General features: G+C 40.0%; 1 protein-coding gene and 1 long non-coding RNA gene across 4 annotated transcripts in view; one reads left to right on the top strand and one right to left on the bottom strand.

Annotated features, from left to right (window-relative positions):
- Positions 1-12,506, top strand: part of KCNH5 (potassium voltage-gated channel subfamily H member 5) — a 307,440-nt gene that overhangs the window by 246,109 nt on the left and 48,825 nt on the right. For all 3 annotated transcript variants that reach the window (XM_007095216.3, XM_042989854.1, XM_042989853.1), the window contains one exon: positions 714-910. In XM_007095216.3, coding sequence (XP_007095278.1) covers positions 714-910 — 197 coding nt within the window. The remainder of the gene's footprint in view (positions 1-713; positions 911-12,506) is intronic.
- The window catches only part of LOC122239628, a 174,041-nt gene continuing 163,463 nt past the window's right edge, over positions 1,929-12,506 (bottom strand). Inside the window, exon 5 of the long non-coding RNA XR_006218897.1 lies at positions 1,929-2,434. This is a non-coding gene — a long non-coding RNA (uncharacterized LOC122239628). The remainder of the gene's footprint in view (positions 2,435-12,506) is intronic.

Genomic DNA, 12,506 nt, shown 5'->3' with positions numbered 1-12,506 from the left:
GTGATTTCCAGAATTTCAAAAAGATATCCACATTTCACTACAGTATAGCACTCTTTAGGGAACTGTTGATAGCATAACAAATCTGAGTCTCCATGTTTTCCCCAACTCAGCTTCTTAGGCTCTGTAGTTGTGGATGGGGAGCCCCCGGGGCTGGGCCCTGAGGCCTTGCATAAAGGTTGGCTCAGGAGAGATGGAAAGGCATCCCTGGGGAATAAGTCATGGCCAGTATTAGTCTGCCTGGAGCATAAGACTTAGTTGCTGAATAATGTATGTTTAATATATGTGCAATCAGTTCCAGATTTATAAATACTGTAACAGCAGATCCTTCTATATTGCATTCTACTGTCATCTCTACAGAAGAAGCAGAAGAAAGGATGAAACTAAAAAGTCACCTTTGCTCCTTCTAGTCAGATGGAAAAAGTGATGATGGCAGAAGATAATGAAACTATTTGTTAAAATACAATTTTTGTCTTTGTTGTATTTCATTTATTCATACCACTCCAGATTTTCCATCAAGAACTGCATTCAGGGTGATGTTACTTTACATATTATATGACAGTGTTGTACATTGTTATATGTATCTGGATGGGGTTATATACTCAGGCTCTAAATTATGCTAGTATATCAATACCATATATGAAACTGAATAAAAATAGTGATTAGGATAAGAACTAGTATAGGTACTTGAATACATATCTTATACCATTTTCCAGGGAAAGGTGACGTATTTGGAGACATCTTCTGGAAGGAAACCACCCTCGCTCACGCATGTGCCAATGTCCGAGCACTAACATACTGTGACCTCCACATCATCAAGCGAGAAGCCTTGCTCAAAGTCCTGGACTTTTATACAGCTTTTGCAAACTCATTCTCAAGGAATCTCACTCTTACTTGTAATCTAAGGAAACGGGTATGTTGCATGTATCCACTTCCCCTTATTAGTATCAATAGAGTTAATATGTCATGCTCTATTAGCTGAGGTGTGAAAGGTATTTCATTTTGCACTCATACATTCTCATTGATTTGAAGTGACATAATTCTTTTCCTTTCTTTATATTTTGTTTCCTTTTTAAGAGGGGGGAAGAAGCCCTGAGTATGTGGTTAAAGACTTGAATCTTTATAATTTAAAAGTAAAATGAAAGGCAGAGTTGAGAAACAAGCATACTGTACTATAATATAATTAGTTCTTGGGGTTTATGATAACTGCCGTAAAAATAACATCAGCGTCCCTTACTTTATTATGTGGATTTTTTAAGTTGGTAAGGTTAATCAGACTGAATGTTTATTTTATATTCCTGACTCTATTTAAATATCCTTTCTCATTTAATGATCAATTCATAAAGCCTATTACCTGTGAATTCTTTCAAAGCATACTATCTTAAAAAATAATTAGCCACACTGACATGTCCTACAAATTGGTATAGCAATCCTTAACTTTGCACTGCTGTTGCAAATACAATCTTCGTGGACGTTTTCTTTTTTTATTGATGACTATGACACAAATTTAATTTGCATAAAGACATCCCCTAGCTATGATTTATGGGTCATTGGACATTGGCTAGGGCCCTTTTATTGCCAAGAATGAAATACACATTTGGACAACTGCACTTAAGGAATTTCATCTAAAATAATTGCCTGTCTATGGTGAAGTATTTTGAAATAGCAAGCTTCATTCCCATTGCCCCCTTAAATAGAACTTTCCCTTTAGTTAACATGGAGGAGAAAAATCAAGCCATGAGACAAATCAGCATCTCTACTGCAGCAGCAGAGAAATGAACATAAGCAAATCAATATAGCTCCCTACTTGGGGTTCTAAGAGAGGATAGGACCGCAGGAGTCATATTCCTCCCAGCTGTGTCACAACATTGGATCTACATTTGAGTAACATTTTCAGGTTATATTTTTGTTAACAAATGTTTATTGAGCACTCACAACCTGCATGACAAAACGTAAGGAGTTGTTGCGAGCACGAGGACTAGAGCCGCAATGCTTAAGGAGCTTACAGCCAAGTGTGACTGGTATATGAAACACAAATATGTGAAACACAGATTTGTACATGTAATTGAAAGTGAAGATAGTGATGAATGGGGAAGAGGGGTACCGAATATGAACTAAACGTGGAATTTTCTTGTTTATTCATCAGTGAGTGTAGAGTCCCTTTTAAGCAGAAATAAGTCTCCTTTAGTCCATGCTCTACCTTCCCCAGTGCCAAATTCCTCTTCTGCAAGGCAGCCCGTTAGATATTTGAAACTCTTACATCTCATTAAGTCTTCTCCAGTATAAATTTTGCCAGTTTTGGAGTCTTCCCACACACCGCGAGATCACCGAAACCCCTATCCATCATCGTTACGGTCCTCAGGACAGATCCTATTTATCACTGTCCTCCTCAAAGCATGTTGTTTACACAGTACCTCATCTGATGTTTGTAATATTCCTGTGGGAAAAAAAGGACAGTTATTTTCCCTTCAAAACACATGGGGAAACTCAGGCCCAGAGGGATTAATATCAAATAACCAACTGATATATTTGCAGTGCAAGGTCTCAAAGAGGGATAATTACCAGTCGAAAATAAATTCTGGTTCTTCAGAATGAGTCCATCACAGAGCTCTATTGCCTCTTTTTTTTTTTTCTCTTTCACACATCTGAGCATATGTACACCACACCCACCCACCCACACACTGTTGTGAATGCTGAGTGCACACACCTGCATGATTACCTCTGCTAGGAAGAGAGCTAGAGACAGGAAACTGTGTGTTTTTTAATGGAACCCGAGGGTGGTGCACCCACGTCTACAGGTACTGGTGCCCAAGTTACATCAAATGGCTTCTTCCCTATATATACTCTGTTCCCTGTTACAACCTGTGTCCGTTTTTTAAAATTTTTTTTAATAAATTCCAGCCCTTCTTCAATTGATGGATGGTCTCAATAACTTGGCAAAATGTGGGGACAGGTGTGCTGTCGGTCAGTGTCACTTTGTTCTCAGAAAAAAAAAATTCTCTGGCTGGGTGGCTCAGTCGGTCAAGTATTCGACTCTTGATTTTAGCTCAGGTCATGATCTCACGATTTGGTTCTTGGGGTCCAGTCCTGCGATGGGCTCTGTGCTTACAGGGTGGAGGCTGTTTGGGATTCTCTCGTTCCCTCTGTCTCTGCCCCTCCTTGCCTTGTGCTCTCTCTCTGAAATAAATAACCATTAAAAAAATTTTAAGGGGCGCCTGGGTGGCTTGGTCAATTAAGCATCTGACTTCAGCTCAGGTCATGATCTCACACTCCGTGAGTTCGAGCCCCGCGTCGGGCTCTGTGCTGACAGCTCAGAGCCTGGAGCCTGTTTCAGATTCTGTGTCTCCCTCTCTCTCTGCCCCTCCCCTGTTCATGCTCTGTCTCTCTCCATCTCAAAAATAAATAAACGTTAAAAAAATTAAAAAAAAATTTTTTAAAAGTATTCTCATAAAAATAACAGAAAATATCCTCTAGTGACTCATGAGAATATCATTTTCAGAGCCTATTTTAAAACTGTGCACTTCAACACATTTTTTATTTAATAATTGATCTTATGAAATTTTAATAACCCACAGATGAGGCACTATGATTTCCACTTCATTGAAGAAAAAGCTGAGGTTCTGGGAAGGGGACAGCTAGTTACCAAATCAATTATGGGTCAGGGTCTGCCTTCGAATCCATCCCTGTCTGATTCTAAAACCTAACTCTTTAGGTGATACCATGTTGCTTTGGCTTGTCACATACTTGATATATTTTTTTCCACAACAATATTCCACAGACACATAAGTTTCTCATTCCCTCAGTCACTTTCACTTCATGCCCCACAGAGCTATTAATAAAAGGATATATATTTTTAAGTAGGCTCCACACCCAGCTTGGAGCCCAACGTAGGGTTTGAACTCACAACCCTGAGATCAAGACCTGAGCTGAGATCAAGAGTCAAAGCTTAACCGACTGAGCCACTCAGGTGAACCTAATAAAAGGATATTTTGTTCTTATTGCTATTATTGCAATCATTCTTGCATTGAATATTTTTTGTGAATTGCACATTTGTTGTGAATTGCATAATCAAAACTATGTCTGTAGTATGCTATTGATATCCATAGCTATCATAACCATCATTTAAGGGCATGTCCCTAGTGAGTTGGGGGGAGTGGATTTGGAACCCAGATTTTCAGCCATCACGGATTACAGCTCTGGTTTCATGAGCGCATGAGGTGGCTCAGTGGAGAGGTCTGTAAAGTGTGTGGTTCCTGGTGGTCACAATAATGGGGGGTGTGTCAGTGCTTTAGCTGCTTGCCCCATCTCCATTACGGGAAGATAAGATATTTGTTATGCCAACATAGATCCCGCTAACCATCCTTAAGTTCCTCTCTATACAAATTCTAGAACTAGAACTGGTAATTCCACCCATCAACTAGAGCAGGGGTTGGCAAACTTTCTCTGATAAGGATCAGTCAGTAGATATTTTAGGATTTGAAGGCCACAGAATCTCTGTGTCAATGACTCAGGCTTGCCACTGTAGTGTGAAAGCAGCTGTCTTAGCTCAGGGAGCCATAACAAAATACTGTACACTTAAACAACAGGAATTTACTTCACACAGCTCTGGAGGCCAAGAAGTTCAAGATCAAGGTGCGGGACCCAGCTGGGTACCCCAGTAAGGGCTCTTTTCTTCCCGGCTTGTAGACCTCTGCCTTTTCTCTATGTCCCCACATGGCTGTGAGTAAGGGAGACAGAAAGAGAGGAAGGGAGAAAGAGAGAGAAAAAGAGAGAGAGAGAAAGTTCTCTCTCTGGTGCCTCTTTTTAGGGCAGAATTCTTATCACAAGGACCTCACCTTCATGACCTCATCTAAACCGAATTAGCTCCCCAAAACCTCTTTGTCAAATATCATATTAGGGGATTAGGACTTCAAGATCCGAAGTTTGGGGAGATACAGTTCAGTTCACAGCAGCAGCCAAAGATAATATGTAAATAAGTGAGCATAGTTGTGCTTTAGCAAAATTTTATCTACACAAACAGGTAGCTTCCATGGGCCTTAGTGTGTCAATTGCTGGGAAGGACAATGAGGATGCAAATACAATTCTCTCCCCCTTATATTAGAAAACATCTCTATTACTTGCCGCTCAGAGGTTATCATGCAATGGAAAATACCATACACGAGAGGTGGCTGCAGAAATAGGTCAATAAAATGCATGAGTGAGGCAAGGCTCCCGTGGCTGTTGAAGACCAGTGTTCACACCATACATAAGAGGGGCAGGGGCTCCTTGGTCTAGTTGCACACTGCCTTGGAATGCCAGCCCAGTGTTGCTTGGTCTGCATATTTTTTTTCTCCCAGAGAATCCAGAGGTGCAAATTTTTACACAAAACCACACTAGTTTTGTAACTAATTTGCTTTGGCTTTTTTAAAGATAACATGGTCAAACAATGCAAGTTTGATGAATGCCAGACTGATGAATCCAAGTGTGCTTGCTCTTGGTCCAAATGTTTGTGAACTAAATGGAATGAGTTTATGAACTCTTGATCTCATGATAGTAGAAGCCTGAAATTTTTACCTAAAGCCTGTAAATTTGGATAAGAAAAATTATTACATCTTAATTTTCTTTATTTTCTAAGTGAAATTTAGCTTTTCCTTCAATCGTGAAGGTTGCTAACATACTACATTATTATTAGTATTATTCAATAGTATTATTTATAATTATTAGTATATATTAGTATTATTAAATAGTATTATTTACAGTTATTAGTATATATTAGTATTATTAAATAGTATTATTTCTTTACCAGAAGAACTCATAGATATTTTCTTATTATATTGTACTTGCTGAAGTGTTTAGGCTCATCACTGTTTAATAATTATGGAAATTATTATAGACCTGCTACTAAGATGAGGTTATTGCATTAAAAAAGCGCAGATGACTATTTTTTGTGAATTCTTTTTAAATATTTTGATAACTGGACTTCAACATAATGGTTTTTTTTTTCCATTTGCAATACTATATATTTTATTTTGTGCATTTAAAGCAACACAGGCTTCCCTAGACTGCTGGAGATCAAGAACCCCCACACGACAGTCAGAAGCTGAACTAAGTTGAACAAAAGGACGGGTTGGTGTATTTTTCTCAATAATAGGAACACAATTCCATAGTTTTCAGTAAGTTTAAACACATTCAGAAAAGGCATGGAGAGCAACAGCGGAAGGTTGGCTCACTTGCTGACTTGGGTTATGTATTTATGTACTTAATTAAGTGAAGCTACAATTTCCTGGAATGGCAGAATGGTGTTTATTAATTTCTTTTTTAATGTTTATTTATTTTTGAGAGAGAGAGAGAGAGAGAGCGCACAAGTGAGACAGGGGCAGGAAGAGGGGGACAGAGGATCCAAAGTGGGCTCCGTGCTGACAGCAGCGAGTCTGATGTAGGGCTCGAACTCGCGAACTGATGACCTGAGCTAAAGTCGGATGCTCAACTGACTGAGCCACCCAGGTGCCCCAGACAAAATGGTGCTTATTAACTTGAGGACCAACCCTCAGGTCCAGGTCTGAAAAGGCAAGCGGCACAGCCAGCACAGGTGATCTCTAAACTGTAAAGGATTTTAATCAGACTGTTGAAGCAATTCGTGCACTTCTGCTCATTCTGCCTAATTGTGATGCAATGAAGTTTACTGTCTGTGTAAAAAGAGTTAACGAGCAGGTGTGACTGCTGTGCTTTAAAAGACCTGCTTCTAGAGCAGGCTCTTGGCTGGCATCTGGGAACTCGGTTTCAGGAGGGTTCCTGTCAGGTTAATGGGTGAGAGTGGCTCACTGTAACTACTCTGTTTATTCAAACAGTGTGGTCTCTGCTAAACATTTACTTATGGCCACATTAAGTGTGGTTGGGATTTTGAGTTGTTTCTAAATATTTCCTTCAGTTTCAAGCTAGCATGAACATATTTTCCTCCAGACTGACTATTTGGATGAGTGAGGAGTTTTATTTGCTATTTTTGGTACCTTTTCTGACAAGACCCTTTGACAAAGTGTGGCACAGAGAGTATTGGCTGGCTCAGTGTATATCAGTATGCATCCATCACAGCCCTACTACATACCTAGGTGGTCATGGAGGTAAAAGGCCCAGTGCCTGCTCTCTAGGGGCCTGCCGTCTAGCAAGAGTCAAATAAATCCTAACAGAGCCCGATAAATGCTATGAGAGGATTACATTCAGGGTAGAGAGTGTAGGTGGGGGTCATAGAGGAGATGAATCCAACTCATCCCAGAGGAAGACACAGGGAGGGATTCCAGGAGGTGATGATGACATGACTGGCATTAGGATTTTATTTTATTTTATTTTATTTTATTTTATTTTATTTTATTTTATTTCATTATTTTATATTTTATTTTAATTGTGACTGTTCATTTCTATTTATTTGTATATTTATTTAGAGAGCATGAGCAGGGGAGGGGCAGAAGAGAATCTCAAGTAGGCTCCATAGCTCAGCACAGAGCCCGACTTGGGGGCTCAGTCTCACCACCGTGAGATCATGATCTGAGCCGAAATCAAGAGTTGGATGCTTACTGACTGAGCCACCCAGGCACCCCAGGATTTCATTTTAAACAGAATAATATTCAAGAGGAAGGAATGATCTTGCAGACCCCCTAGTCCAATTTATTTTCTTTATAGATGAGAAAACTGAGACCCAGTGAATTAAGTGACTTGCTCAGGTTTGCTTAGCAAATAAGCATCAGGGCTGGGATGGGAATCCAAGTCCTTTGAATTCCATGCTGGTGGTATTTTTACTAGCTAGCCTAGTTTAAAAGCCTTGTGTCGAAGACTGTGAGTAAGATGCAATACTTGGCTGTGTTCATTTTTAACAGGGAAAAAGGAAGGTAGACGGCATGAGTTTGCCTGTGATTCATAGACTGATTTTAGTGTTTTTACATCATGATTAGGGATAAAACTAACAGCAGAGCAGAAAAACCAGGCTATCGGCGTGTTCAGAGTTGTGAACAGGATTCCCAGTCTCAGTGCGACCCAATGTGTGTGGTGTGGCCACAGCGGGTGTGCCGCTTGTGTTGTGAAGGGTCTCATTTTTAGTAAAAGCATGGAACTTCCGACATATCAGTGTGGTTCAAGAAGTGTTACTGAACACGGTAAAATACTGCTTTGCTGATAATACTATGTTTCTAATATACTCTCTGCTATCTTGTCAATACTTTTAAGAACTATACTGGCTGCCACCCCGTTAGTATAAACATGTGTAAAAAAGGAAATTTCCCACATTAAACAAAACTCCTATTTTTTACACCTTTGTATTTTAAGTTACTTTCTTAAGAATTGAGTACTTTCACATTAGAAGTTATGAAAAAAAATACTGACAAGTTTCCTGCCAGAAGTGACATTTATTAGTACTAAAAATGTTTGTTGATTAAAAAGGGGGAAGCGGGGGAGGAAGGAAGAAAGATTGGAAGAAATAAATAAAAGGAAAACAAGTATTTTCATACAGAATTGGGAAAATCTGAGACCTGACTGACAGCAGGAAACAGACAGGGAATGAGCTGATACCGAGAACGATTCTTTGTTAGGAATGAGAACTAAGAAAACCATGTGGTCAGTTCCAAAAAAACCAACTGGGAAGAGATCGCTAACTGAAATTTGAAAAGAAAGAAAAATAGTTAAGACCGAACAATGTGAATATAGCCCTAAAATTTTGCAGTAAACTGGGCTTCCCTTTTAAAGGCCATGTCTATGGGACATCTGGGTGGTTCAGTGGTTAAGCAACCAACTCTCGATTTTGGCTCAGGTCATGATCTCACGATTCGTGAGCTTGAGCCCCACATCGGGCTCCACACTGTAACAGTGTGGAGTCTGCTTGAGGTTCTTTCTCTCTCTCTGCTCCTCCCATGTGCTCTCTCTCAAAATAAATAAATAAACTTAATAAAATAATGTTTTTAAATACCATATCTATTATGTTAATGAGTAGAAACCCCTCTTGTGGTTCCAGATTGAGTGGTCATGGACAGAGAACTAATGTGTCTTTTCATTCCATGGCTCTGCTGACTTTATTGCTGGTGTCATGAAAATTTCTAAGCCAAACGATTCTAGAGAAATGTTTCCAGTATATCTACTATTATGATGGAGTGGATCTCCTTGGACCTTGATCAAAAGTGATGCCAAATTGGGGTGCCTGGGTGGCTCAGTTGGTTAAGCCACTCTGTCCCTCCCTTGCTTGCTCTGTCTCTCTCTCAAAAATAGATAAATAAACTTTAAAAAACTTAAAAAAAAAAGTGATGCCAAACTGACACTTGCCCTTAGTTGTGGTCTCAAAGAAACACCTCTATGGTTGCCTTGGAGGCCCACCTTGCTCCTAGTTTATGCTCCTTTTTACTGAACATCTGTATACCCCTTAGTTCAGACACAAGCTAATCCAAGACCTATTAGTATTAATTTATCCCTTGTATTAATGTGTTCAGAATGCCATAACAAAATAACACAGACTGGATGGTTAAACTGAAAGGTATTGTCTGACAGCCTTCAGGCTAGAAGTTCAAGACCAAAGTGCCAGTGAGGTTGGTGTCTGCTGAGAGTTCTGTCCTTGGGTTGTAGATGGCTGCCTTCTGGCTGTGTGCTCATATGGTCTTTCCTCTGTGAAGGAAGTCTCTGGTGTCTCTTCTTAATCCTGTTGGATCAGAGCCCCAACCTTATGACTTCATTTAACTATGATTGTTTCTTTAGAGGCCCCATCTTCAGAGACAGCCACACTGGCGGTTAGAGCTTAGACATATGATTTGGGAGGAGGACACAACAACCCCCCCTTTTTTTTTTAAATTAAATGTGAAGGAGTAACTTTGAGAAGTTTTCTAAAATCAAAACTTACAACTGAAATAGGTCTGGATTACTGGGGATATGCATCAGCATCAACATTCAGTACTGGCTGCTGTAACTTCTCGGCAATGCATAATTATCATTACTAGCAAAACGTTCTTGCCCTCCTACAGTGATTTAAGAAAGGATCCCATTTAAACTTAGAAAAATTTCCCCCCAAGAATGATGAATGCAAATTGTAAATTGGAAAAACAGAACATAAAAGTAGTTATCCCTTTCCTCCCATAAAACCGGGATCCTTTTCCTCAAATGGCAGTATTCTTAAGTAGAGAGTAACAGAAGCCAGCTGGCCATTTATGGGTGGCTAAAGCACCAATCCTGTATTTTAATATCACAGTGGAAAGAAATCGTGGGTTAGGGTCACTCATGCATTAGCACAGGCTCAGAACTCAGTAACTGTTTTTCTTTCCAAAAAGCATTCTTATCCTGGTGAATCCAGTGACACGGAATGTATTTTTTTTCTTTGAGCAGTGAAGCATCTCTATAACAATTACCTTTTATAGATGGAAGACAGACTGGAACTGGATACTGAACTGGTTTTGAGTACTTGCTTGGTGTACATGTGTTGCAGCCTACATGTATTTCAGGGGTCAGTACTGGCATCTTTGAAGAAGTAGTCTAGGATTCTGATAAGGGGAGTTCCAACTCCACTATTTCCCCCCCTTTCTCCCACCCTGGTACATCAGCTGAACAAAATACAGGAGTATATTCATTCCATATCCCTGCAAGCTCGTATCCAATTAAAAAGACATCACTAAAACACTGTCCACACTTGGAACAAAAGCTAATATGGTCTTCATAAAACTCTGAAGTATTCCAGAGAATCTGTGCTTCTCTCATAGCACTGACTGTGGTACTTGGGTTTCCTATTTGCATGTTTGTTTTTTCAATTAAACAACGAGCTCCTTAAAGTAGGTATTTTTCTGTAATCTCTTTGCCATTGCCAATGACCAGAATAGTGCCTGCTGTGTAACTGAATGAATGAATCAGTGAATGAATGCAAAGTGAATCTGACATACTGGCCAGCATAGTTTTTATCATCACTGACTACAATAATCACTGTCATCCAGAAAAACAAATGATGCCCTTGACGATTTTGGCAGAGAGCCTTATGAAATAGGATTATGAAAAGGACCATTACGAATTAGTGTTAAATCACAATTAGAGCTAACTTCCAGCTGCAGTTTCTAACCATTTCTGCCTGCGGAGTCCACACAATGCCCGTCTCTCTAGCACTTTCAGAAGACAGCAACGTTGACATCACTATTGCGTGAATTTAGATCACCTGATGCCAGGGGCTGTGCTTGTCAGAACAGTGCTTTCATCTCATTCGAAAGGACTTTAAAGAACAAACTTTTTTTCTCATCGTTTCCCTTGTAGAATCTGCATACACCCTTGAGTGTGAGCAGAGAGCTACTATCTTAGCTGATCATCAGGATCACAAAGGCGTGTGAACTACTAGAAACACTGGCCATAGCCTGTACCCTGCGGCTTGTAGAAGTTTCACCTCCAAGCTCATGTAGCTCTGTACCTTGCAGTTCACACACCGCGGGCCTTGTCTCATTTGGGCTTCAAATCAACACTGGAGGGAAGTGAGCCAAGAGAGGTGAGGCGACTTGCTCGAGGCCACACAGCCAATCGCTGTTCTGAATGAAGTTCCAGCCTCCAGTGTCTCAGCTTCAGGCTGGCGCTCACCCCGCTGATGGTGGTTGAAAGAGGCAGACTTTCAGCAATTCCAGAAGTTTATCATGTGCATTTAGAGGAAGCAGAGACTTAATTATGCAGTCTTTTGATTCCTTAAGCTGCTTCTATTTAGGGCTGTCTTGATCTGCTTCCAGACAGAATAAAAACTTTTCCACATTTAGCTCTCAGGACATAGGTTCACAGATCCCTCACTCTTCAGTAATACCTCCAAAGCAGCTATTTAAGGACAGCGTTTCTCAAGTTTCAGAGTGGGGCTGAATTCAGTAAGTTACCAACATACTTGAAGGGAGATCATACTGTCTGTTTGATAGCTCCCCTTTTCAAAACTAGAGTTTATTTTTATTGCAAGAAAATATGTCTTCTAGTAATAAATGAGGGAATAAGCATTTAGTATAGTCAGAAGAGTATTTAACCTAAGAAATGATAAAATTATAATTTTATAAATTATTTTTCTTGGGAATCCTCAAAGTAGCCAACAGTCCACTTGAAACATTTGATTTTATTTTAGGGCTGAATCCTGCCTTACAATAGTGCCTTTTTAGGGGTGTCATAGCTGGATACCAGACTATTCATTTCCATGTGTCAACAACCACTTCTTAATTCTCAACAATTAATATTTGATGAAGGGGCCTCTGGAAGTACAGTGCTATATCACGCCATCTTCATTTGTAGGAAACCCCTCCTTTTGAATGAAAAAAAGCAAGGGTTTCTATTAAGACCGAGGGGCGCCTGGGTGGCTCAGTTGGTTAAGTGTCCCACTTCAGCTCAAGTAATGGTCTCACAGCTCTTGGGTTCGAGTCTCATGTCAAGCTCTGTGCTGACAGCTCAGAGCCCAGAGCTTGTTTCAGATTCTGTGTCTCCCTCCCTGCCCCTCCCCTGCTCACATTCTGTCTCTGCCTCTCTCTCTCTCTCTCAAAAATAAACATTAAAACAAATTTAAAAAATATATT

The sequence above is a fragment of the Panthera tigris genome, chromosome B3 (genome assembly GCF_018350195.1).
Source record: "Panthera tigris isolate Pti1 chromosome B3, P.tigris_Pti1_mat1.1, whole genome shotgun sequence".
In the NCBI taxonomy this organism is placed as follows: Eukaryota; Metazoa; Chordata; class Mammalia; order Carnivora; family Felidae; genus Panthera; species Panthera tigris.
Note: the sequence above shows the minus strand (reverse complement) of the source record. Positions and strands in the feature narration are given on the sequence as shown.